This window comes from Sylvia atricapilla, chromosome 2 (assembly GCF_009819655.1).
Source record: "Sylvia atricapilla isolate bSylAtr1 chromosome 2, bSylAtr1.pri, whole genome shotgun sequence".
In the NCBI taxonomy this organism is placed as follows: Eukaryota; Metazoa; Chordata; class Aves; order Passeriformes; family Sylviidae; genus Sylvia; species Sylvia atricapilla.
Genome location: NC_089141.1, coordinates 104,957,183 through 104,983,320, shown reverse-complemented (window position 1 = coordinate 104,983,320; position 26,138 = coordinate 104,957,183). Strand labels below are relative to the sequence as shown.

The following is a 26,138-nucleotide window of genomic DNA, read 5'->3' as shown; positions in this document are numbered from 1 at the left end:
GTCCTGAGGACAAGTTAGCTTGAGTTAGGTTTGCAGTTAAAAGACAATTGTGTTTTAGAGAGGTAAAAAGTCAGTTCTAATCTATATAAATTGACTGTTGCCCATAGGTGATACAATTATATTTAGTGAAGTTGAGAGGCAAAATGGAAAATATTTGTGTAGTGTACTTATATTTACATGACCTCTTAAGTAAAAAAGGGGCTCACACAATGCCTTATCAAAGCAGAAACTGCTTAGGTGTAACACCAGACTGAGCCAAATTCAATTCTGAATATTAAAAAGTGTCATTTTTCCTTTTGAAAGAACATTCACTAACTACATGAAGGCACATGCTTATGCACATGCTTACACTAGGAATGTTATAAAAGCAAATGAAAAGAAATTAAGGAGGCTTGAAAAAACATTTTAAAGGTCTATCATAAAGCATGTCTATTCCTGCTGTGTCACATGAGACAGTGGAAGAAAGACTATTTTTTTGCAGTACTCCTGGTTTCATTATCCTCCTCTTCCTCTGCAAAACACAGCACCATTGCAGCTGTTGTGGAGTTGCAGACATGTCTAATTAATAATAAAACAGAGCACCAGCCTAAGAGCAGACTTTCTGTGCCACCAGTTAGAGGATCCTGGCCATGTTTGTGCTCTGGGCAGTTTTTACAGCTGGTGCCAAGTGTCAGGACACTGATGTGCCCATGGCTCTGATGGCATTCAGAAAGGGCTCACCCTTTGTGTTTCACTTTATGTCCATGAACCAAGACCTCCCACACCTGCCTGCTCTGGCCAGTTGCTGCTCTTCTGTGAGAAAAGGCTGCTGTCAACTTGTGTTTGCTCAGTTGACCCAGGGCTACCTGGGTCACTCCTACTTTTTGAGCAGCTTTAAAAGTTTTGCTTGGTTATGTCTGGAAGTGATACACCATATGCTTTGCCATCTGTTGTTTGCGTGCCTTATTTAAAGGAAATATGTAGAGCATTTTGAATAAAGGCACTTCTATTAAAAGTAGCATTATACACTTGTTTTCCAAGCATACCTTGATAGGTAGAGCTGAGCCAAGTCTTAGTCCTCTAAAAATTGTTGTGAATACAGCAGTCTTGGTGGACAGAAAAAAAGCAAAGAGTAGCAGATGGATTAGAAATCAGACTTTCATTTCAGTGACTGTTAGTTTTACTGTCTTTGTCTAGAGTCAAAGCAGGTGTTAGAACTCTAAAAATGGCTCTAAAACATCTAAACGATACTTTAAGGTATTTTTTTTTCTTTTTCACTTTTAATCTGAAAAGACACATAATGAACTGTAGAATGTGATTTCTTGGCATCAGCTTGAAGCTGAATTTTGTCATATAAAGATGTTAGGTTTGGAAGAGCATTTTAGAGACTTTCCATTTAAGTATGATCTTGGAAGTTTCTGAAGATTGAACAGACAATAAGGAATCTTATACCATGATTAAAAAAATTGTATATCTTCTCTGCTTTCTTGTATCTCAGGATACACTGGTGAGCAAATGGGAACAAGAGGAGAAGAAAACAATCAGCTCTCATCCTATCCCAACCCTGAAAGGAGATAGCTTTTATATGATTGGACCTCAAGATTTTAACAAACCCCAGAATTTTCAATTCACGAAGAAAATTTTCATTTTGTTATTAGGCCAAATCAGACCAGAATGAAAACTTCTCTAAATTTCCCTGAAACTGGGCATGCTTTGGAGCTTATTGATTTCTCTTCTCACTTTCAAAAACCTTTAGTAATCACTAGGAATCTCCCCAGGACAAGAAATCACAAATTCCAGAACTTTCAATTCTGGAAGAAACCCACCAGCCTCCAGTGGTATCATTTCTCCTCCTCACACTGAGGTGAGCTGGAAGCAGCAGATGCTGAGGAAGGGATGTCCTGGTGAAGCTGCACTCCCCAGAAGGAGAGGATTTGTGTTTGTGTGCAGTTTGCCAGCAGGCAAAGCAGGGCTTCATCAAAACCACATCTTGAAATTGGCAAAACTTTGTTGAGCCTGAGGCCTCTCTGGAAAGGCAATTCTGGCAGTGTGAGTGGTGAAGGTCTGTGAGAACACCAGGCTACAGGATTTTGTGATCACAAAACATTCTGCTTGATTTGCCAAGAAGGCTGCTCAGTCTTCTCTTTCATTTAAATATGACAAGTAAAACAGGCTCCACTAATCAAGTTTCTTAATCAGATAATTGTATATATTTTGGCATCTTGATTTAGTAAGAATGATGGAATGCTGGCAGACTGATGTCAAATAAATCAGATTTGAGCATTACATTAGTGCCACACTCATAGATTCAAGGCTGGACAGGATGCCCAAGAACTGGGGCTTCAGAGACCCTGAAGACACTTTTTAAGAAATATCCCTTTTGCCATCCATTTCCAGATGGCTGGATGCTCAATTCTGAAGTTAATATCACTACTGGTGTTAGGTTTTAAAAGGCTGTGGGTACATGCTACCTTGTAATCTGACCTTTTAGAGATTTCATCACTTAAAGGCAGTGGCTCCATATTGAAGCATATCCCTTCTATTCATTGTGGATTGGGTTGTTTTCTCAGTCTTTATTACAAGTGGTACCTAAGCTACATTTCTGTTCTTCTGGCCTTCTGCTTTTTGTTATTTCGCGTGCAATAGCTGCACTACAATACTCTTCTACACACAATAAGGATATCATTATTAATTATTATTCTTTACTTGATTTTATTTTAGTAATAAACCCTTCCTTTTAAAGTACAATAAAAAAGCTTTTTTTCTTCCTCTTTTCCTGGTTTTATGTGTTGAAAAAGGCTTAACAAATTTATCATTAATTTTTTAAACTTTAAATAATGGGAAAGAAAAAAGCCAACATTGCAGAGTTTGCGTAGCTGCTGATTTAATTCTACTAATTTCTTCTATAGTTCAATTTGTAAGAAACACTTTTAAATGCAGTAAGTTGAAGTATGAAATATATGGGGGTTCAATTTATTTTTTTATGTACATTAAATATTTGAGTTGTTTGTTTCAAAGCTTTTTCATTACATGCTGCATCATCAGAAGAAAGCTCTTAAAATGTATACTCTTGTGATCTGAAGTTGCCTTGCTTCCCTAAATATGCCAGCATGTGCAAGATATGCTTTGAAATTAATAATATTGAAAAACAACTCAGCAGTTGTATTTGCCTTATTTAATTCCTGCTGAGATGATTATGCTTCTATTAGCTGTGCAATTATATTGCACAGCTCACTTGAAGTATCTCAAGCTGTAGCTTTTTTGATTCTGACTATTTTAGCACTTCACAGAAAACTTCAAAGGTTTAACCACAGTGAATAGATCTTACCAAACAATTTATGTTTCTGACTTTGAATTACATTGGCTAACTTCTGTCTTGTTTATTTAATAAGCATTATGTTTAAATGTGATATTTTTGCATGTAAAGAAATGTGTTTAGACAAATATAACACTATAGGGGTTAAGTACATGGAAATAGCCATCTGACAGTTTAATGCTTCTATATGAAGCTCTACTTTTAAGAAATATTCCAAGTTTACAAGTGTTATCTAGGTTTGGTTCCATTAAAAATAATTGCAGGTGGAAGTGAAAGCCTGAAAAAGTTGATGTTTGAAGAATGAATGAACAGAAGTGGAGGTTGGAAGACCTCTTTAGGGGTCTCATTTAAAGCAAGGATAACTTGTGGAAACTCAGCTTTGAAATGTTGGGGCACCTTGTGGTTGTACAACTAGATTCCATTGATTAAATGTCAAAGTACCAACCACTTGGATATTGGATTGGGATTTGTGTTAGTTTTAATTTAGGTGAGAACTCCACATGGAGGAATAGTGGTATGGAGGATGGTAGCCAATTTAATTTTATTTTATATAGTAAATTCTCTTTGTAACATAGAAACATTACAATCTCTTAATGAAATGATATTGCATTTCTGAGGGGCTTTTGATGGTGTTTGTTGGATTTGTCTTTTTTCCACCAGTTTCTGTCCCTTTGTTCATTTTATTCAATATTGCACAAAAACGTGAATCCAAGCAAGAGAAATAGGTATTTAAATCTCTGAGAGACATAATTTGTACAAATTCTTTAGCAAAGATATCAAACATAGCACTGATATGAAACAAGAACTGGAAAAAGTAGTCAGAATGACTTTTAAAAAGACAGTGTATAATATTTTACTGCTCCATCACACAAACAGCTAAATTTGCAGTTTCTGCACTTTCTACAGTGAGAAAAAAAATTCGATGAAGTCACTTGTTTATTCCATAATATGTATTGATGTGATCTTAGACTTAATACCCAAACAGAATCATCTTATAAGTAAACTATCAGAAGGCATATTTTTAATGTGCTTTCAAAAAAAGTCAGTTCCCACTGAATCTAACCATCCAAAGCTTATGCCCATTTTATTTTGTGACTTGTAGGTACTTTAGAAAACACATGTTGTATTTCAACTAGCATTTTGAATGCAGCTGTAAACTGTGAGTGATAAATTATCAGAAATTATGAGAAGTGGCTCAAAGCAAATAATGCCATAATGATAAGACTATTATTCATAACAGAAGATTTCCAGTTCACAGTTCACAAGCATTTTCAGAAATTCTGACAAGTTTCACACATGAACAGAGTAGGCACAGTATCTTATGCAGAGTAAATCCAACATTTCTTTGCTACATCAGATTTAATGTGCATATACTTTGAGGCTACACAGCACATGAGCAGAGGTTTTTCAGGATTCTTGTCTGTGCTGCCCTTGATGAAAGCACTTAGACAAGCAAACTGCACTGCATAGTATATACAGGATGTCACTGCATATTTAATCTAAACAGAAGTGATTTATCCCTGCAAATTGTGGAGAACAAAAGTGGTATTGTCACATTTACAGGCACAGATTTCACAGTGGAAGTGGAGAATGCATTGAAGAAAAAAGGTGGACTAAACCAACATGTCGACTCCCTTTGAACAACATTTTCTCAAGACCAGCAAGCTTTTGAAAGCTTCAGGCTGGAAATTTTCAGTTGAATCTTGTGGGCATAAAAAAGATCAGAGGCTTATTTAAAGAAAGAATACTTCAAATGGGAAGGTGGCTAAAATATAGTCAAGAGCAAAATGGGCAGAAATTTCTGCTGTGAGTGACAGCATTGATGAGAACTTGAAGTCAATTGCATAGGTTTTATTTTTTGCAGACCCCAAAAAAATGCACTCATGAATTCAGCCTCCCTTGTTGGCTGGGTTTAGGGGACCTTTTAGTTGTTTGAGTTACTTTTTTAAAAGGGTTGAGTGTGTGAATGTGCTTGGAAAACTTGAGGGTTCTTGGCTTTACAGCCACTTTAGGGAACTAAAGGAACTGCTACCATTGGAAGGGTTCTTGGGACTGTTTTGTTGCTCTATGACATTAATGGCTACAGGAATAAAAATTTGGAATGTGATATTCATGTAGATGATTTACGTATGATGGGTTTTTGTTGATAAGGAAGTTTGGGAGGAAAAAAAAACTAAAAAATTGTCTAAAAATTGTCAAAGACCCCCACGGTAACAGCTGGAACTAAATTATCTTCAAGGTCCCCTTGCAATCCAAACCATTAAGGCATTAAAGTAATGAAACTAGATGTGAAAAAACATGGAAGGCAAAGCCCAGACTGATGTGAGTAGTTGTCAGTCTTGAGTTTTGCTAAAGTGAGGACAACTAATGTGTGGCTAATATATCTTAATAATGACCAGGAGCATGAACAATGATAGAGTACTCATTGCAGGTAGAAGAATCAAAATAAAATAATAAATATATAAAGATAAAGATAAAATATGTCAGATCATGCTTTTGCAGTGTGTTTCATCTTTTTAAATGAGTCAAATTATGAATCAGCTAGAGGAAGAAAACAAATAGAATATTTTATGAGGCTATATGTGGGAGAGTTTATTAATAAATCTTATAGCAGTGTACCTACTTGCTTCCAATAGGCAATTTTGTGGTTGCCAGAGTATAAATTACTGCAGATGGTGAACAGGGATCTTTATTTAAGGAAACATCTTGCAAATCAGTTAAAACAATCCCCTCATCTTAAACATTACCTACGGAAGTAAATTTTATGCTCAGGATTAGGCCCAGGATAGTTGTCTGAGCTTTATTTTAAAATAATTAAAACATGTGAAAAAATTTTCATATTGTGAAAAAAATTAAAATAGAAGCATAGATAACTCAAATTAAGAAGAATGAACAAGATTAAATAAACTCTCTGGTCCAAGGCAGGAACATATCATACTGGACATTAATAAAGTAGAAAGCTTTCTTCTCCCATCTGTACAAGGCTTTCTTAAATTCATTTCCATACACATATATTTTTAAAACTATACTTGCTAAAAGTTAATCTTCTCATTACTATTTTTTCTACTTGTCAGCTATGGTGTCAGAAACTATGTTTTTGTCTGTTTTGTATAATAAATATTCCAAATGGTCTTCAGGACAGATTGCTAAGATTCAACATTAACACTAAATGTTCTTTTGAACATTTTAATGAAGTTTAAAATAAATCTTGCATTTCCAATAAGTTGCCAAGTACTGCAGGGAAGAAAAAGTCCAAAAGCAAGTGTAAGATTAAAACTGTTGCTGAAGCTAGTACATGTTAGTAATTAAAAAAGACAGTTGGTTGCCTTTTTCATTTCCCTGTTTTTAAGCTTAAGAACCCACTCCTGCTGTGCAGAGTCAGAAGTCCATCCTGCTGCCTCTTTTGTCATCAGTGCTTTTGCATGCACATAAAGACACAGATTTAACTCTTTGAGGCCATTGGAATAGCACACAAAGCTGCAGGGCCCCAAATGTACAAAGATTATTGTAAGCAATAATTTCTATATATCCTTGTCATATAAAGCTGACCATGCGTTAGACAATGAAGTAAGCTAAGTGATTTATGTGCTGACCTCCATTTATTATCTGCAACCTTACTGGGGTTATTTTGGGGTGTTCATATGCATTTAGGGCTTTTTTATCTTGAATATAGTTCCTCTTCTCCATAGAAGACAAACCTCAAAGATTGATAACAAATGCAGTTTCTCGTAACTCCCTTCTCTCTTCAGTTATCCTGAATAAAATATGTTGAATTAATTTTCTGTTTTCCTAATTATTTTTTCAATTCCATCCCCAAAGAGATACAAAGAAAAATTAGTTTCCGCTGTGTTATTTAAGTGTGTAAATGCTATCAAGCAGTGGCAAACAAAGTGGTCTGAGTAAGTGTGTATAAAAAAGTAAGATTAATAGTGGTAGGCTTTTAAAAGATCAAAACTTGACAAGACAAAATTGGTTATTTGACAGTTACAGAATTGGCAATTAAAAAGAACACAGTAAGTATCCCATTTCTGAAGACAGGAACATGCACTGCTGTTTGATTAAAGCTGCCTTGTAGACTTTATACTTCATTCAGCCCCTGCCACTTTGTATAGAAAGGTCCACAAAAGAACTAGCTATCCACTGAAGTTTGACGGGTAAAGCAAGAAGATGGAAGAAAAATTGTTTACAGTGAAACAAGCAGTCAGTAGAAGCTAAGCAGTTCTGTTGTGAAACAAAAAGAAGTTAAATATCAGGAACAAATTACCAGACAAGGTCCTACAATTTACTTTCCATACAGGTGGTAATAGTTTGTTTATAGCATAGAATTATTCTGGCTGTTTTATGCTGTGATGGCACATCACAAGCTTTATCTGATTTCCTTTTTGCCTTTCTCTCTGTTGTGAATTTACTGGTATGCTGAGCTGTGGATTATATTGTCCAAAGGAGCCCATTCTGATGTTTCAGTATTATGCTTTATTTCTTCCTTAATTCTGAACTATCTTTCTTCTACTACTTCATGCCTGTAGATATGGTAGACATCCACTACAGCATCTTTATTTTTGGCCCAGAGACTGTGCGCCACAGCACTCACTGTGGGGGTGTGCAGTCAGACCTCTCCCTTACAAAACCTGAGGTGTGACACCACCACCTGCCCTGCCCTGCCTGTCCCTCCTGAGCAGCCTGGAGTTCTTCACCCCAGAACTCCAGCCCTGGGACTTAAGCTTAGTGGAAAAAAACACAGAACAGTGGCACCAAGAACAAAATAGCTCTGCCTATCAAGAACCTAGGTTTGAGATCTCATTAAGGTAGAAAGTATTTTCCCTCTCAGTTATGTTTCCTTATGAAATTATTGGAAAATCACTGAGCAAAGAAACTTAAGGACATCTTTACTGCAACTTATCAGGAAAAAAAAAGCAAACAAAATAACCAACCAAAACCCCAACAATACCCATTCCTATTTGTGTTTGCATCTTTCTGAATGGAATTTTCCTTTTTTTGATGAGACTGGTATGGCCAAACTTCTCTTCAGGAGCAGTTGCAGGAAGGCATGCTGGTGAAATGTTATTTTTCTGATGTGACATCCTCAGTGATCTTCATTTTCTGGTTTTATAAATTCTAGAAAATTTTATTAATTACTAATAAACACTGTGAACCCAACATGATGCTGGTCTTAATAATTAAATATGCCAAGTTCAGATCTCTGTTATGGGGACATGTAACTTCAGTGACAATTTACATATTACTAGTAATTTAAACATTTTTCTCAATCACAGGTGAAAAAAGTCTCCCTAATGAAACAAATCAGTGTCTCTTGCTGTTTATTTGGTTTGTAGAACATGAAAAGTTGTAAAAATTACACAGTTCTAAGGCATTTTTCAGATTTTTTTTCAGAGATTATTATTAAAGGAAATTTGAATTATGTTCCCTCCCCAAATCAGTCATTCGTAAAATGTTCCTTTTTCATTCTGGATGGGATTTTCAAGTATAACTTCAAGGGAAACTCAAAGAACAGTAGTTTCCAGGTCTGAAGTATGCCAAAAGAGTCAGTTAAAAAGAACTGAGTACTACACAGTAGTCTAGTAATTTCCCTCTCTTCCTTTTGGGTTGTATTTTGTGTTGGTTTCTTGGTCATATTTTTTATATCCTAGCAATCAATAATGACTTCAAATAACTTCATTTAAGTCTCAGCGTGTCAAAGAGAGAAGTAGTAATTTTAATTAACTTTTAAAAAGAAAGATCTGCATGAATCTTTGGTTTTTACACAGGGTCTAACTGAGCCATTGACTTGCTAGCTGTCAGGGTGCTCTTTGTAATTTTCAGGAAGGAACTAAAAGTAAAACACCTTAGGTTAATTCCAAGTCAAAGGGAATTAGAAAACTCTAGCTTTTTCTTGGAACAAATTTGCTGCGATTTTACCACTCATGGTCAGAAATCATTCTAATACTGTAGCATTCTGGTTGATATATACATTTCCCTATGACTTTTAGGAAATGCAGTCATGTAAAAATGTTGACATTAAATAACTGAGAAATGGTATTTAGGCTAATTATACTCTTTAAATAAAGATGACATGCAAAGTCACATTATACCAAACAATAAATGTACAGTAGACTAGAGTGGTTATTGAGCCTATTTTGAGAGGACCTGCAATGGAATTTATAGAAGTCTATTTTCTATTTTAAAGGAATTAGACCCAAGACTTTTCTGGGTTATCTAGGGATAAAAGAGATCTCCTTGGTTTTAGCTGGCACTGCCCTGCAGGAGACCTGAAGGATGACTTGCACAGGTCCTGATGGTGTTCTCCTCTGTAATAGGCAGCCTACAGCTGTCACATCCAGGGAGAGCTCAAGTGTTGGAATTACTACAAAGGTAAAATGAGACATATTGCCATAGCAGGCAGAGTACTGCCTCTCTGCTAAAGGAAGCCTATTTTTCTGGGGGGAGTTTTTCAGATAGATTTGACCTGAGGGACTGGTATGAACAGCAGGGAAAAGTTGTTCCATCCAGTTTCACAGTTCCTTCAAGGAACTAACTCTCTTTTTGTTACAGAAGCTTGGCTTGACTGTTTAGTGCCCATCAAATATTTTCCTTCCTGCTTTTGTATCCTTTTGAGCAGAACCTTAATCCCTCTGATTTGATAGTTTTCACAGCAGAGATTAAAGCAGCACTGATTGATGGAAAGCCAATCCTGGGCAACAATTACTTTTCTATCCCTGAATTTGGGATGCTGTCTTGAGGTCTTAGGGATCACCTGCTGTTGTTGGTAAATCAGTGCAGGCTGTGCTTCAAAGCTCACATCCCATCTGCATAGAGCTTGGTGTTGTGCTGAACAGACTGTGTGTGTCTGATTCTTGGAATTAACTGTGACAGCAAGATCGTTTTGGCAGATGGTTGCTGTGGCGTGTGTATAGGTATATTTGAAGGATGATGGTGTTATTCTATTTCCTGATGATCATACCTTTGCTTATGGAAAAGACTTTCCTTTTGCCTCTTTTTAATATGCAAATATATGAATTGTAAAGTCATTCCTTGGTTGTTTTTGCTTTTTTCGTTTCCTTTAATCTAACTTCTGCATACCAAGCATGTCCTTTGGCAAGTAAATGAATGTACAAAGAGGAAATGTAAAAGGTTTGCCATATTTCCTTTTTCATCACCTCCTAAAATTTCCTCCTACAGTCTGTTTTATTTCATTTTGTTTCTTATAAGGCTGCATTCCCTTGAGATATTGTTTAAGCAGCAGATCATGTCTGTCCTCACTTGCGTGTGCCTTGGGCAAACAGCCTCAATTGCTGAGTAACAGGCATCAGAACTCTGAGTGTCAGTGTTTGGTTTTCAGGCTTTCAGCAAGATTGCAAAGGGAACACAAAGCTCCACTGGGAAATTGAGCATCAGTATTTCATTTAGTGGTACAGTTAGATTATGAAGCACTGTGTGCAAAATGGTATTTTTTTTTTTTTTCAGAAAACTCACTGATACGGAAAGAGAATTCTGAATTTTCTCTATTACCAAGTCAAATGTATAGAAGTTGTTTGAAGATTACAGACAAATTCTCAAATTTGAATTTCAGATCAACCTTTTTTCTTCTTAATTTTATAAAAAGTACTTTGGTAAAGGAGGTGAGCTAAATAAGACAGTTGCCTTTTCCGGGAAGTTCCTCTCTTATGAAGTTGGTCAGTCATGCAGTTTTCTCACAGTTAAGAGAGGAAAGTAAGCTTTTCACAGTACAGACTGTTTTTATACTACTGTTAATCAGCTGAATTTCAGTTTTACACAATAGGTATTTCAGATAAAAACAGTGTATCTGAAAGGAAGTTTTAATCTCAATGAGACTGACCACTGAATGAGTGCAGGTGCATTATTATCCCTTGTTCAGTGAGTATTTATTGAATAGTGACATTACTCTGTCAGTTATGAATAGGTCTATGCCACAAGAATTCTTCCTGCACGAAATTGATTATATGTCAAATATGTGTAGATAAAAGTGACATTACACTGGATGGTGTAACAGTGGCTATTGCTATGAGTGCCTTGAGGGATATTACATTCATCCTTTTTCAGCCATAGTTTGCCTAATTTCATCTTTTAATTCTCTGGGATTTCTTATACTCATCCCACTGGGTATGAAACTTCATAAACTACTTCTGGAATATAAATTATATTTTTACCTAGTCTCTCTCCCTCTCCTTCTCTTCCCTTGCCTCTAGCCTGTGATTCCTGTTATTAGGAATTCATATGCAGATATTAGCATATAATTGTTATAGGAATTATTTTACATTGCTTCTAATAAGATAGGAAATGTATCTTTTTTTCAAACGTACAAAAAACATATCATGTGTCTCTTCTTTTGTGCTTAGTTTTCTGGGCTTAAAATCCATACAGACATCTTTTTAATTCTCTCATGAAAGCAGTAAAGACACTTCAAAGAGGATTATAGGAAAAAAAAGATTTTTTTTTTCCATACAGAAGATGTAACTTCTAGGTTTGTTTCTGTGAGCAAACTGTACTCCCTGACACAAAGATAGAAACTATCCATCTGTGATCACTCACATATTACACAGTAACCTAGATACCCCTGTTATCATTTCCTTGCATTCTTCTTCAATCACTTTTTTTTTATGTACAGAAGTCTTTTGAATTAGTGAGTGTTAAAATTTGAAAAGTTTTCTAAAAATCAGAACAAGTTATAGTGCAGTTGACAACTTTGTGAGAACAGTAATTGATGTGGATGCAATATGAAGAAAGCTACAAAGTTGCTTTATATGCAGAGTAGGAAAAGTTGGTGCAAGGAAATGCAAGGAAATGCAAAGTAGTTTGTTTTTTTTTTTTTTTTTTCCAAAACGATGCTTCTTTCTCTGAGCTTGACACACATAGATGTGAGAACTAATAACGTGTCTATTTGGTTTATGTGGCTGGGTTTTGGTAGCAGGGGAGTTATAAGGTGGCTTCCACAAGGATCAATTTAGATTGGAGAGAAGGAAGAATTGTTTACAACCAGGGTGTTAAAACACTGGGAAAGGTTGCCCTGATAGGTGTTGAAAGCCCCATGCCTGGAAACATTCAAGGTGAGGCTTAACAGGGCTCTGAGCATCCTCGTGTAGTTGAAGATACCCCTGGACTAGATGGTCTTCAGAGGTCTTTTCCAACCCAAGGCATTTTACGATTTTATGAAAGAGTGGAAGATGTTTTAAGAGCAGAATTTATGTCTTATCCTAATCTGATATGACTGATATAAATTAAACTAATTTTCCCTAGCCAAGTCTGTTTTATCCATGATGGTAACTGGTGAGTGATCTCTCTCTGTCTCATCCATGAGCCTTTTCTTCTCCCTCCAACCAGCTGAGGAGGACACCTGGCATCCAGCAGGGGTCAACCTGCCACAGTATGCATAAACAAGACATACTTTTTTCAGAATTAAATTAAGTATGAGGCTTGTTTGTTTGTTATTAATGAGAGTTATTTTTGTTCTGATTGAACCTGAAGGGAACCTGGGAGGACCACTTTCAGATGGCAACAGTCCTGTTTAAACTGAACTTGTTTAAACTGAACTTCTCCTGCTTCTCCTGCCTATTGTCAGCAGGGCTCATACGAAAGGTGGCATTGTTGGTAGCTTTGGCTGTGTCACATGAAAAAATCCCATTCAGAAGCCCCTTTTATATACAGCTGTTGCAAAAGTTGCTATGGGAGTAAAGCAGTTATGGCAAACCAGGTTTCCACAAGAAATGTCTTTTCCATTCTTTTTTATTAAAATGTGACTTTCTCTCTTGAGAAGTAGTTAGCATTTATTATAACAATAAACTGACAGTCAGGTTTTTTTGTCACAATCTGATATGTTGTTTTTGACAGTGTCATTTCCATGATTGCCTATGGTACTATGAAATGTTCTTCAGCAAAATTTTTAGCTTTGGGTGGTATAACTAATGTGGCTGGACTGCATGTTTGAGCAAAGCATTCAGTTTTCTGAGTTACTTGAGCTCTGCTTCCAAGTCTATTCCTGAATTTTATGAATATGTGAGACCTTAGGTTATTTTATGAACTGTTTTCTGAAGAAGTATCTCTCAGCCTCATGTTTGTGTCACATTTAGTGTATTGTTGAGACCAATGGCAAAAACATATCCAAAACTTCTGGATATGAGAGTGACTTTGATGTGATTAACAGTGAAGTCAAGTACTTGCAGTGTCCTGTGTCAGCAACTTATAAAGTGTTTGATAAGTAATCTTGACTGAAGAGCCATAAAAGCAATTCCAGGGACTGTATGGCATAGTTTTGAGTGACAGTAGAAGAGGTATATTTGATCTCTACAGAAACCTAAGTAGGAGCATATGAATTTCCTGCAGTATTTAAGATCTGCCTGATATATTGACTTACTGACAAGAGAGCATTCTGTCTTCTGAGACCATATCTAAGCCCTGAGTTCTTATTTAAGTTTAAAGAGAAAGAGTCTAATTCTAGATGGGAAGGGTGTTTTTTGTTTGTTTGGTAGGTTGGGGTTTTTTTTATTATTTCATATATATTTGCTCTATTACCTCTATTACTGTATGCTCACCTCTGTTCCTTCATTAGTACCAACTATACTTTAAGTTTAAAAGTGTGTATTTCACTTTTCTTACCTTCTTGCCTTTGGGTCTTAGAGCTGGTTTTCTTATCTCGGTCTAGATGAAAACACTTACATGACTTGACCAGTTGGACCTCTAAATTAAAATAATTAAATTTTTATTATGATAGTGGAATTATTTCTCTTTTCCTGCAATGAAGGGAAGATAGAAGGAAGAAGTGCATTTCTTTTCAATTGGTGGATTTGAGAAACTTGGTGATTCAAATTAATTGATTTTTTAATGTCAAACTGAAAAACATGAACAGAAGTTAATTTTCACCCCCAAGTAACTTGTCTCCTAAAAAAATATGTTAAGATACAAGTTTATCTCATGTCAGACTTTGCTGGTGATATCATTATTTTTGCAGTGATATTTACCATTTTAACCTGATACTGAATTTACTGTGGGAGTACATGCATCTTGCTAGTAAATCTAAGAAAATACCAAATCATTATTTTCAGAATGTAAATCGTATTCAGAGACCCCTTGATACAGGAATTCTGTTCAGTTTTGCTTTTGATTTCAGGCTTCAGCAAAACATGATTGAAATGCCGCAGAAAGACCAATCTAAAGTTGCTATTTTGAAATACATTGTTTCAAATGTATTCTTTTTTCAGGTTCTGAACTTTTGCCAGTTACTTGTTTATTTAAGACAGTCAAGGTACATTATTAAAGCACCTAAAATAAGTCATGCAGAACATGATTCTGGCGTGGTTCGGCTTATTCAGAAGAACATATAGCTATAGAACTTCTCGGAGCTGAAAACTAATGAGGACAGCCCTTTCTATCAAATTGCTCACCGATGCAGCTCTGCAGTCCAGCAGCAGTCAGAATGGTTGAACACCTCAGAGTGCAGCAAGTCAACAGCCAGAAGTAGTGCTATTCATTTTAATTCAGCTGCTGGGTTTGGGGTATTGACACAGGACAGGTTTAGGGTGGAGGCCCTGGTGCTGTGGTCAGTGTTGGTGTGAGCAGGCAGCTGAGGATTTGGGGTTTGAGGGTCGGAAGGGAAAGCCCACTGAGGCATCACCATCCCCATGTTAGTGTAGTAAACACATAATCATGGAATGATTATATGCAGTGCTTTATTGAAGAGCTCTGGGAGCCAGGTTACAGACCCAAATCCAACTCCAAGGAGGGTTCAAAAGGTGTACAGTCTTATACCCTTTTGTTATACAACTCTACGTTAATTGTTAAGCCCCCCATGGTTCTATTGTATACACCCAAGCATGAATTTTGGTAACATATCTTCCCTTGTGATTTTTATAATTCTGGTTTAAGGTAATAATCACATTCAGCTACCAACAATCGTTACAATTATATCACCTATCATATGATGATAAGGTACAATTTCACCTAACCTAGTAGAGAATAGCTTTATTTCTAAGATTATTCTTATACTAAGAATAGCTTTATTTCTAAGATACAATTTGCCTAAGTACAAATCGTCCTAATCCTCCCTCCCCCCTGATTACCCAGGCAAAGTTATACTTGATTTGGTTAAAACAATAGCATGAAAGCAACATCCTTGTTGCAGTGAAGCTGAGGTTCTATTCCCCAGCTTTGCAGCTGTAGAAATAATTTTAATTTTAACCCTATATATACTATCACCCACAGGACCTTGCAGGTGGTGGCAGCTCCTCTCTGCAGCCATCCTGGTGCCTGTTGTTGCACTTAGGGCTGAGTCCATTTGCACAGGGAGAGGCCATAAGTGGTAGATTTGGCCTGTTGGATTCTCACTGAATGTTTAAACATGTGGTGCCTCTCACACTGAGCAGCCTTGAGGTTAAAACATCATCAGCCAGATAAAACTAACTTTCCTCGTGGCAACTTAAACCCAGCTCATGTTAATGAGTAAACTGACCAACAATTGGTGAATTCTGTTCTGTTGTGACAGGAACAGCCAACATCAATTGTTAAAGTGACTTTGATAACACTTAACTGCTGCACAGCAGCTTTCTCTCTGGGGAAACTTTACTGACATCTCTTGCTTAAAACCTAGGAAGTCAGAAGATCCTGAGGCCACACTAGCATGACCTGGATTTCCACTGAAAATCAAGATGAAGGGTACTTTTGCCCTTTATGCTGCCCAAGTGCTTGGCTTCCTCAGGACACCTCCAGTAGGGAGGATTTGGCACAAGTAGTGCAGAAGCACTGGAGGTTTTGCCACGTTGCCTCTTGCATAATGCCCACCAGGTCCCAATTAACCTGTCCTTGATTAAGAACAGTTAATTGCTGTGGAATCTTGAATGCTCATAAAGAGGAACACCTGAAATAGTAAAAATTCCTAACTGAGATCTCATTAGATATAGAACAATAAAAACTCCTTCTAAAAGGAGTATTAAAACCATTATAGTTATTGTTCTACTTGATCCAGTTTTAATAAAGTGTAACATATGATGCCTCTAGTTTCTGCTTTATGTTTTGGGTTCTTTACTTTTCATAAGAATTTATGGGTTGTTTTAAATAATTGAGAATCATGTTATGAAACTGGTGTGCCAATTATTTTTCTCCAGACATCAACGTTACCAACAAAAACTTTAAACTTCAGAATTTTTTTTTTAAAGAAAAGAAGATTGGAAAACTTATGTGTAACAGAAGAAATTAGGGTAATGCCTTGAACAGAAATTATTTCTTTTTAGTATAAAATGCCTTCAGTATTATGCTTTAGAAGGATCTGAAAGAGGATTGTATATGTATTTACAGATGGATGAATGTTTATGAGTATCATAGGGGCTAAAATATGAGATACCTTATTGTTACACGTTGGTGTACTGTGAAACAAATATACAGTTCTTTATTTACAAATAATTTTTCTTCCAGGAAAGGTCAGTTATAATAAACAAATATCAGATATTTTTCACTATTGGTTAGTGAAAGAAGAAAAAAACCCTGTTCTTTCCTCTTTCATAAGATTTTTTATTTTCTCCAGACCTAGAGACAGTTGTGTATTTCAGCCTTTCCAGCTGTGTGTTGTAAGAGGAAATCAGTATTCATTTGAAGTACTGGAATGTCAGCAGAACTAAGAGAGGTAAATTCTCTCCAAACTGTGCAACAGGACTTTAGGACTTTGCATGAGTAACTAAAGGGAAGTAAACATTCCTGTAGAAGAAGATGTTCTTTGTGCTGTTACTGTTTAATCTCTGGCAAGCCAGGAGAGGAAAAATTAGACATACTGAAAGTATAATTATTTTGCTGCAGAAAGTTTGTCAAAAGATTGACAGGGTGAGTGTGCTGACAGCATGTGCAGGTGGAATGGGATCAGACACTCATTGAAGTCCGGGGGTGGAATGTACATATTTGGTGGGAGCAGACTACCTTCTAAAATCTGGAAAACTCTGCTAGGTTGTAATGGGCCCTACGGTTTTGCTTTCAGAAAATTGTGTGCATGATTCTATGCACATTTATGCTGTTTCCCTCCTACTCACTGAAATCTCAAATACAGATTTCAAAGGCAGATAGCTGAGCCCATTCTTAAACATCTCAGTAGAGGTGGCTGATTTTCTGACACACAGAACACTTGCAACTCCTACTTGAAAAATGTGCTTTGTTTGCTTTGTTGGATTGGATTGCCTGAAAGAGAGTACAGGCTATGTTAGTAAAATACATATTTATATTTTACACTGTACAGTAAAGTTTTTCATTTCTGTGGCTACAAGGAATTTTTCTTCATTAGTGTAACCTCAGACTAACACGATGTTTCTTTCTATTTAGGGTTTCCACCTAGATATAATGAAAGAAAAATAGACAGTGAAAATAGTAATTTCCATTGAAGTCACTATTATCAGAATAGGATATATTTCTCTAGACAAGGATCAAATCCTAAATGAAACTATAAATGCAGAAAGATTTGTTTCTTCAAACATTCGTTTCTCTATTTTATACATTTATTCATATTTTCATTACATGTAAATGAAAGCAAGGGTTTTCTCTGTCTTCAAAAAACCTCTCCAAGAAGTCCACAGATTCCTTCCAAACACATGGAATTAGCTAACTAAAAATTGAATACAATTGCTAGAGGTCTCAAAAATGTGATTGTTTTTCTATGATCAAGGGAGAAATACAAGACCTTGTCCTATGAGCAAAAAAGTTTTGTGAATAAATATCTGCACACTAGTGTATGTTCAAATGATTGTGTTAGTGCTCCTAAAGAGTTACTATTCCAAATCTGAGGCAGCCCAATATAAATGAAATCAAGAAGCCCACACTGCATTTGCAGATAGTGTCAGCAAGAGATTGCTGCATCCTTAGATGCACCAGTAAGTCTTTTGTAATTTGAATATAACCCAAATTGAAGGCTCTTTTGCCTGTTTATAAAAATAATGTTTCCTGAAAGCAGGGCTCAACTTGCTAAAGAAAGCTTTTTTAAATCTTCTCTTAGATGAAAGTAGCATTTGAATATGAAGTTTGGTCACATCTTTATTCTGGGACTTGTAGAATTGAACCATAACAATGATAGATGCAACTTACACAGATTGCTTTCTGCAGGGCAAAGTTATGCTTTTGGCTTCCATTCATCAGCACTTGATTCTCTCTTAGAGGACTAGCTCTTACCCTTTTTTATCTTGAAAAATGTGTTGGGAAACCAGAAATGCCTTAATTATGTTCATAAGCTTGTCTTCACAATGGAAAAGACCTTTTTATCGTTCTTTTTAATCAAGTCATTAGCATGAAACTCAGAGATGTAATCATACCAGACTGGAATTGGGGTCATGCCATAGGCTAGCTGAATAGGAGGCTTCTTGGCATGATGATGTATAGCCATTTCACAACAATGCTTTTAACTCAGTAAGTCTGCCCTGTAATTATATTTTAAATCTCATTTGAGAAGTTTTTATCATTATGCAAATTGTTCGGTGAATGGTCTCATTCTAAGACTCAATAAAAGTTTTGCTTATGGACTGGGAGAGAAAATTACTTAAAAGCTTGATGGGGGAATGGGGAGCACTAAAAAAAAAAAAAAAAAAAACACCAACAAAAAAACCAAAGAGCCAAATCCAACAACCAGTTCTTGAAAGAACTATGACATTTAAAAGAGAGAACTTCCAAGGGATCAGAAATGCTTTGCAAACCAGCAGAAATGCTTCACTGGTTTGTTCCATCGTTAATCTAAATCATAAAATCTTCAGACGCAAATGTTCTCTTTCAAAAAAATATACATTTCTTTCTGTTCAAATGGTAACAGCCAGCTCACAAGGAGAGTCTGCTGTAAAGCCTAGTGCAAACTGGCCTTCTGTTGCCTAAAACAAAAGAAACAGATCAAGTGCACCTTGCACTGAATCTATCACTCAAGTGCCTAAAATGCATTTGACTTGCTGTGCTATATCCCTTAATTCAACATCCCTAGAACTGTAACACTCACAAAACTATTCCTCTGTTTAGCAGACAGGAGAATAAGCTGTAATCCTGAGAGTGGTACCATGTGAATGGATTTCAGTGCCTCCAAAGGCTGCTGGAGTGAGCAAGGGCACTGAAAAAAGTCTCAAACTCTCTGAACCATCACATAGAGTTTATGCTTTAGGCAGAATCAGAAATTTAGAGGAGCTTAGGTGTAATTAAATGAAATCAAGTGGGATGATTAATTTGAAATCCAATTGCTAAACTGCTAAAATGTGCTTTACAGAGCTGCAAATAAAGGAGAACTAGGGTCCTTTAATTTCTTTAAATTATTGCATAATGAATTTTTCTATCTTGTATAAAAGATAAATGTTTTGTCAGCTGTGCTGCATTTACTTCCATGTTTTATTATGACTCATCTATAATCCAAGAAATAGAATGAATTCCTTCTTTCTAGGACTTCATTTTACTTCCAGACTACCAACCCCTCTCTGGTGTATTTCCAAAATAATGGCAGATTTTGACATGTGCCATGTCATTTATATGTCATGTCTATATATTGCATGTGGGATATGAAAGATATTGGCATTGATTAATTGTTTGTGCTGAGGTATCTCCAACCATATCGAATTCTTGTAGGACTAGCTATGCTGTGTGGAAGTTGACAGAACTCTGAGTATATTGGATCTCACAGCGACAGCTCAGCTGCCCTTAGCAGGGCTCTGTGTAAAAGAGAACCTGTGGAGCCACAGGTGAATGAATTCTGCCTAGCAAAAGAATTAGAGCAGTGAGGATCTGTGCTTCCATGGAGAATGGGAGCAGTCATTCCAAGGGAGAACAAATAAATTGAGCAAGTGAGAAATACACCCATCCACCTAACTTTTTGGCAGCACGGGGTGTGCTCACCACATTAGTGTACTTCTCTGAAATCATGTGTGGTGGTTTCAAGAGCTCTGGACAAAAGTGAAACAGCCAGAGCAACTTTCCTCACCCTGTTTTTCCCAACAAGATTGTTTTCCTCAAGACAAAATGCATTTCATCTCTTTATCAGCCTAGTTCTGTCTCTTAGTTGCACACTTACTCCATATAATATAATGTAAATACACATTTTGAAATGTATAGAAACCTCTAATAGGCATTCAACTAAGTTTCCACAAACAAATATAATGGTGCCTTTTGTCATCTAACTGTATAATTCATCTTAATAAAGGAAGACTTCATTCAGCACCTGATAGAGTTCTTTCCAGGAAGTTCAGCTCACTCTAAGCAGTAACTTATGATCAAAAAGATGCTTTTCATTTTGGCCCCTGCTCTTTTTGAGAGCAGATAGCCACTCTTTTTTCAACACAGTCGAAGTAATAACAACTACAGCAAAACTGCAGCATACTCTCTAACTGTAACTCAGTAGAATTATACCAGGATTGATTTTTTTTAATCCTCTGTAGTCTTTTTATGTGTTTGATCACATTGGGAAATCTGAAAGTTAAATAAATAATATATGTTTAGTCTATATGTTATATTTCTTGATATGACATGTAATGGCAACATACTTTTGCAAATATTTTAGCAGATCTTGACATTAAATAGCTCTTCCTGCTTTACTGTACCAAGAAAAATACTCTAATTCATATTCTGTTTTTAAGATGTGGATTTATTTATTTCAGCAAACAAATAAAAGGTGTATAGATATTTTTCTTATATGGTCTCTCCTTCTCTTAGGATGTGTAAGTGTCACAAAGAAAGGTTCTGAAATGCACCAACCTAAATGGAATTGTTGTTGTCTTGCTTCTTTGTCAGTGTAGCCTCCTCCTTAGCTGCAATAAAGTACTTTTGGGAGCAGCAGCAGAAGTGCAGTATACACAAGTAATTTGGAATAAGGAAAACTCAGTCTTGAATATTAATTTTAATAGCAATTTTTTCATGCTCATTGCCCACTTACCGGTCCAGATGTGTTGTGATAATATGTAGTGTTCTGAAATAAGAAAAGGATGTGGTTTGCTTTTATTTTCAGAATTATGTGTGTGGAAAAAGACATAAAATGTGTAGTGGAAAGGGGTTTTTTCTTAAACTTTGTCTTATACAATGCTATGAGTATGTGTGTATAAAACACCAAGAGGGCATAGATTTGACAGCTTCCTACTGTGAATAGTTATTCAGTATGTTTCATGGCACATGTTCTTGGCAAGGAAAAGAAACAAGTTTGTAAGTTCAGTGTTTCCATCGTTACCCTAAAAACTAAGAACTCTGTGCGATAGGTAGTACATGTAATTCTTTCATCCAATAATAGATTTATTGATTATTAAATGTACAAGGAGCTTAGAACTATGCAGACATCAACAGTTAACTTTTTTACTGTGAACTTTATCCTTTCTTGCACATTGTTTCAGATGTTTACATCAGCATTGTTATACTTAACCTAGTTTAAATAATATCTCCAAGTACATATATGGAAGGAAATAAATTTTGTAATGGAGTATCCTTCATTCAAGTAAGCAGAAATGAAGTATCACAGCTGGAAGTTGAAGCTAGCAACATTCAGACTTGAAACAAAATGCAAATTTTCAAGGACATTCATACCTGGAATATTGTACATTTTAATGTACCTAATGCCATTTAAAAAAATACAAATTGCCTGAACAACAATAAATAAATATGTTTATAACACAGTTGCATTCTACAGAGTTGCCTCTGATGTACATCAAACTCATTCCTAAGTACTTTACAGCTTGAATGACAATAGATAAGTAAAATAGTTGGAGAAAGATTCTTACTCTGTACCAAAGATGTTGCTGGCTCACCTTAAAACTTCCCCAAATATCATGCTAGTCATTGCTGTGAAAGGTATCCAGTTAAGGACATTTGGCACAGCAGTAGGTGAACAAGGACAATCTACTCATGATTCAGTGCAGCTAACATTGCACTTAAAATATCAAATAAAATGAATTCAATTAAGAATACACCAAGTAGACAGATTGTGTGCTCCCCTCTTTCAAAGTCATTCTTCTAAAGGAAATTGCAACAAATTTCCATTGGGGACTATCTGGGATGCTCAGTTAGTGCTGGGTCTTTTTCTCAAATGCCATAAATCATTTCCTCTTCCCCACTTTATCTCTAGCACTCCCATTTCAGGCAGCAAGAAACCACCACCAGAGATCTTAGTGCTCCAGCAAACCAGGAGAGAGAATGTGGAGCTTTATTCACTATTCATCATTTCATTGTGTCTTTGTGTGCTTCTTTGTTTGAAAGTAAAAGTACTTTTGTGCAAATGTGGCTGCATATAAAGTACATGTACGCTCATTCACGTGCGTGTTGAAATTATTATTATTATCATTATTTTTATTCCATTTAGTGACCTTGATTCAACCACTGCTCTCTGCAAATGAATCTGACCTTGTGGAGCTGCAGCATGCAAACGTCTTGGGGAAGGGCAGCCAGCACACAAAGGCTGCATTGAGTGTGTGGGCAGGCAGGAATGCTGGTACCAGGCAGCTCTCTAAAGAATGTTCTTTTGGCAGAAACAGCCGTGCTAAAAATGAGGGGGAAAAAATGAATTCAAAATTTAGAGCTGGCCTGCAGTTACCAGGCGATAAGAAAAGTTGGCTGTTCAACATGAGCTGCCAGTTGCATATTCTAGGTCCTTGCTATTCTCAGGCCCTCCTACAGCCATGGCCCCAACCAGTGTTTTGATACAGCACAAAGTGGCTGTTTATTGCTATTGACTGCTGAGGCCTGTGCTCCAAAATGCGTTCTGTCAACAGAATGTAAGTGAACTTGGCATTTTAAAGCCCTGCTGCTGCAGAAGCCTAGATTCCTTGGAATTGCCATGCAGCAGGACCGGTGTTGCAGTCCCCAGCTGAAACTGAAAATGTTGCACAGGAAGACATATCATGTGAAGGTCAGATTTACCTGAGATCCTGAGGATTTTGTGTTCCTTTGCTTTTCCCACATCAGCACAGTAACCATATCTTCTCCTTGCTTTGTTGCCTGTCAAAGGCTACACCTTTCGCTGTCTAAACTTTGCTCAGTGTGCTCCGAATGGAAAAAAGGTCGTATTCAATGCAAATGGCCTTCATGTGAAAGGGAAACATGGCTTGGTATACAGGACATGATATTGCTGTAAAAGGAGTAATCAAAACCTGTGCTCTGTGTTACACTCAGGATTTTTCCCACTGTTTTTAAGAATCATAGCTTCTGTGATTTTTTAAAGAAATCAGATATATTGTTTTCTATTGCTTCCATAGGAACTGCAGACAGAAATTGATGCTCACACTGACATCTTTCACAACCTGGATGAAAATGGGCAGAAAATCCTGAGGTCCCTGGAAGGCTCTGAGGATGCAACCCTGCTGCAGAAACGTCTGGATAACATGAACCTCAGATGGAGTGAACTTAGGAAGAAATCTCTAAACATTAGGTAGGACCTGAACCTCAGCAAAAGTCTACCATTGGTGTATTAGATGCAATGCTACAATTTGCAAGTAAAAAGGTTTAATTTTGTTTCTGTTAGCACTGTTTTTGTCTGTTTTGAAATTATTTGTGCTACTTTGAATGTTGGCTTAACTTTGAAAGAATGATTTGGCTTTTTTTGGTGTGCAAATGATAGTAGAGGATTAGGATTTGAGGCGTATGATGAAATTTTGTAATTACAGAGAGAAAGATTGCCATGTTTAAACACTAACTGTACCCCCTCTAAATGTGGATTTTTTTCTAGAACTGGGTATGAATTATCAGTGAGTCATGAAAGAAAGCGATTAAATAACCAATATTTATGATAAGCTTTATTTTAAACACTGCTATTTCCAGTGCAAACTAAAAATATCCTCACAAATGAGAAGACAAATAATTTGAGATTTTACCTGCTGTCAGGAGAATGGACAGAATTTCTAAATAAAGTCTAGGGGTAAAAAAATCCATAGGTAGTATCATAAGAGGAAACACTTTTGTTTGCAAGGAGAAATATAATAAATGGTAACATTGCAAATTATCAAGTGGTCATTCAGGCTTCAATGGACTGAAGGTTTCATTACAAAAGAAATTGTCCGGGAAGCTTTTCTCCAGAAATGTGGCTTCTGCAGCAGGCAACTCAGCTCGGTTGCACTCAGTCCAGGGCATTTTTTCATTTTCTCACCTGCTGTGTGTTGGTGGTAGTTCAAAGGGCAGCAAAAGACAGAAGTGTTTTCCGAAGTAATGTATGAAATATTAGCTTTTTTCAGCTCAGGTCCTGAGGGAGGTCAGGCTATGTAATGACAAAAACCATCTCTGTATCATCAATCATTAAAAATAAATGAAGGCTGTGATGTTGAAAAGATATGAGTAACTAAAGAAAAAGAGACATATTCGTCCTCTTTTTTTTTTTCCTTCAGAGGAGCAAAATAAGAGGAATAAAACCCTTCAAAGTGTGAGATTTTTTTTATTTGTGTGCATTTTGCCCATGAGGTTGCTCAAATATTTTTGAGGTAAAAATAGTCAGTTGTCCAAGTGTCAGTAATTAAACATATGTGACTTTCTTTCAGTTTTGCAGTTTAATGTATTGCTGTCATTAATTGAGTCAGAAGCAGTAAACCCCAGTTATACCACAGTGACTTCCTGCATTGCACATTCAAAGCAACAAACTTCCCCTCTAAAATCTGTGCTTCCATTAAAGCGCATAAGGTCTTCAACAACTTATTGATTAGGATAAGAAACAATTCTTAAATTCTCAGATATTCAGTTTAAGTCTTTCTAGCTACCAGACTAAATGAAAAGCCTCTTCTCAGTCTGCCTGTTTGGAGCTCTTTCTATCCATAGCACAGAATGGAATAGATATATCATAACTAGCAATGCTCACACAAAAGTGGGATTAGATAAGACATATAAAATGTTCTCCAGGCATCAGTCCCAAGAGTTTCTTTATTTAGTGTAAATTTTAGTCTGCTGAGACAGAAGACCCATGCCACAGATCAGCTTAGGTGGGCATTCTTTTCTAAATGCTTTAAATAAAATATATGGTAAAGAGAAGCAAAGATCTTTTCCATTCCTCCCTTTCTTTCATCCTGATATGTCAGCACAGTTTATCCTAATAATCACTTGCTTTCTTATAAATAATTTTTTAACTGTTTTACTATTATCTCTTTTATTGACAATCTCGGACACAGTCATACACACATCCATACATGAGTGTACGCATATAATGTACACTGGTGTGTGCATGCATAAACATATATTCTTGAAGGTGTAGGAAGAGCTAAACAAGACAGGTTCTGGGCAAAAAAATAATCACCTAAATGGGGAAGGTCACAGCATAGTAGCAGTAACAAAACCCCTTCAGGTCACTCTTTTTGCATTTTTTCCCTGTAAAGCCGGACCTGGGGAAATAGGAAGGAAGTGTTTGCCTCCATTTGCTGCCCATCTCCAGAAGGGGTGGAAGCTTGCCTATGCCAAGACAAACATGAGGCAAGGGAATTAGCCTAAATCAGAAACTTGGCTCCTTGACTGTCTCCTGGCCTAAAATCCTGTGGTCCTTGCTCTGGTTGTCACCTCCTGCAGCTCTCATAAATTTCCTGCTTCTCTCCCGCTTGCTACTTTCAGAGGTATCATAGAATGAAAGAACGGTTTGGGTTGGCAGTGACTGTGATCATCCAGTGCCAACCCCCCTGTCATGGGCAAGGACACATTCAGGATGCTCAAAGCTACATCCAGCCTGGTCTTGAACACTTCCAGGGATGGGAAGGGATGGGCATCCACAACTTCTCTGGACAATCTTTTCTAGTGCCTCATCATCCTAACCGTAAATAATTTATAATATATAAAAAAATATATAATCTAAATCTCTTGGCATGCAGGGTCTTCTCTAGAGTTCACTGCCTGCAGGACTGGCCTCCCCTTGAGGTGGGGCAGTTTTGCCCCAGCTCCCAGATGCCCTGTGAGAGAACAT

At 36.6% G+C, this 26,138-nt stretch overlaps 1 protein-coding gene across 11 annotated transcripts in view; it reads left to right on the top strand.

Moving 5' to 3' along the window:
- Window positions 1-26,138, top strand: part of DMD (dystrophin) — a 978,823-nt gene that overhangs the window by 759,736 nt on the left and 192,949 nt on the right. For 9 of the 11 annotated variants that reach the window (XM_066314017.1, XM_066314023.1, XM_066314021.1 and 6 more), the window contains one exon: window positions 23,467-23,639. In XM_066314017.1, the coding sequence (XP_066170114.1) occupies window positions 23,467-23,639 (173 nt within the window). Of the gene's footprint in view, window positions 1-23,042; window positions 23,121-23,466; window positions 23,640-26,138 lie in introns of those variants that run through there. The other 2 variants (XM_066314025.1, XM_066314024.1) reach the window with 2 other exon arrangements.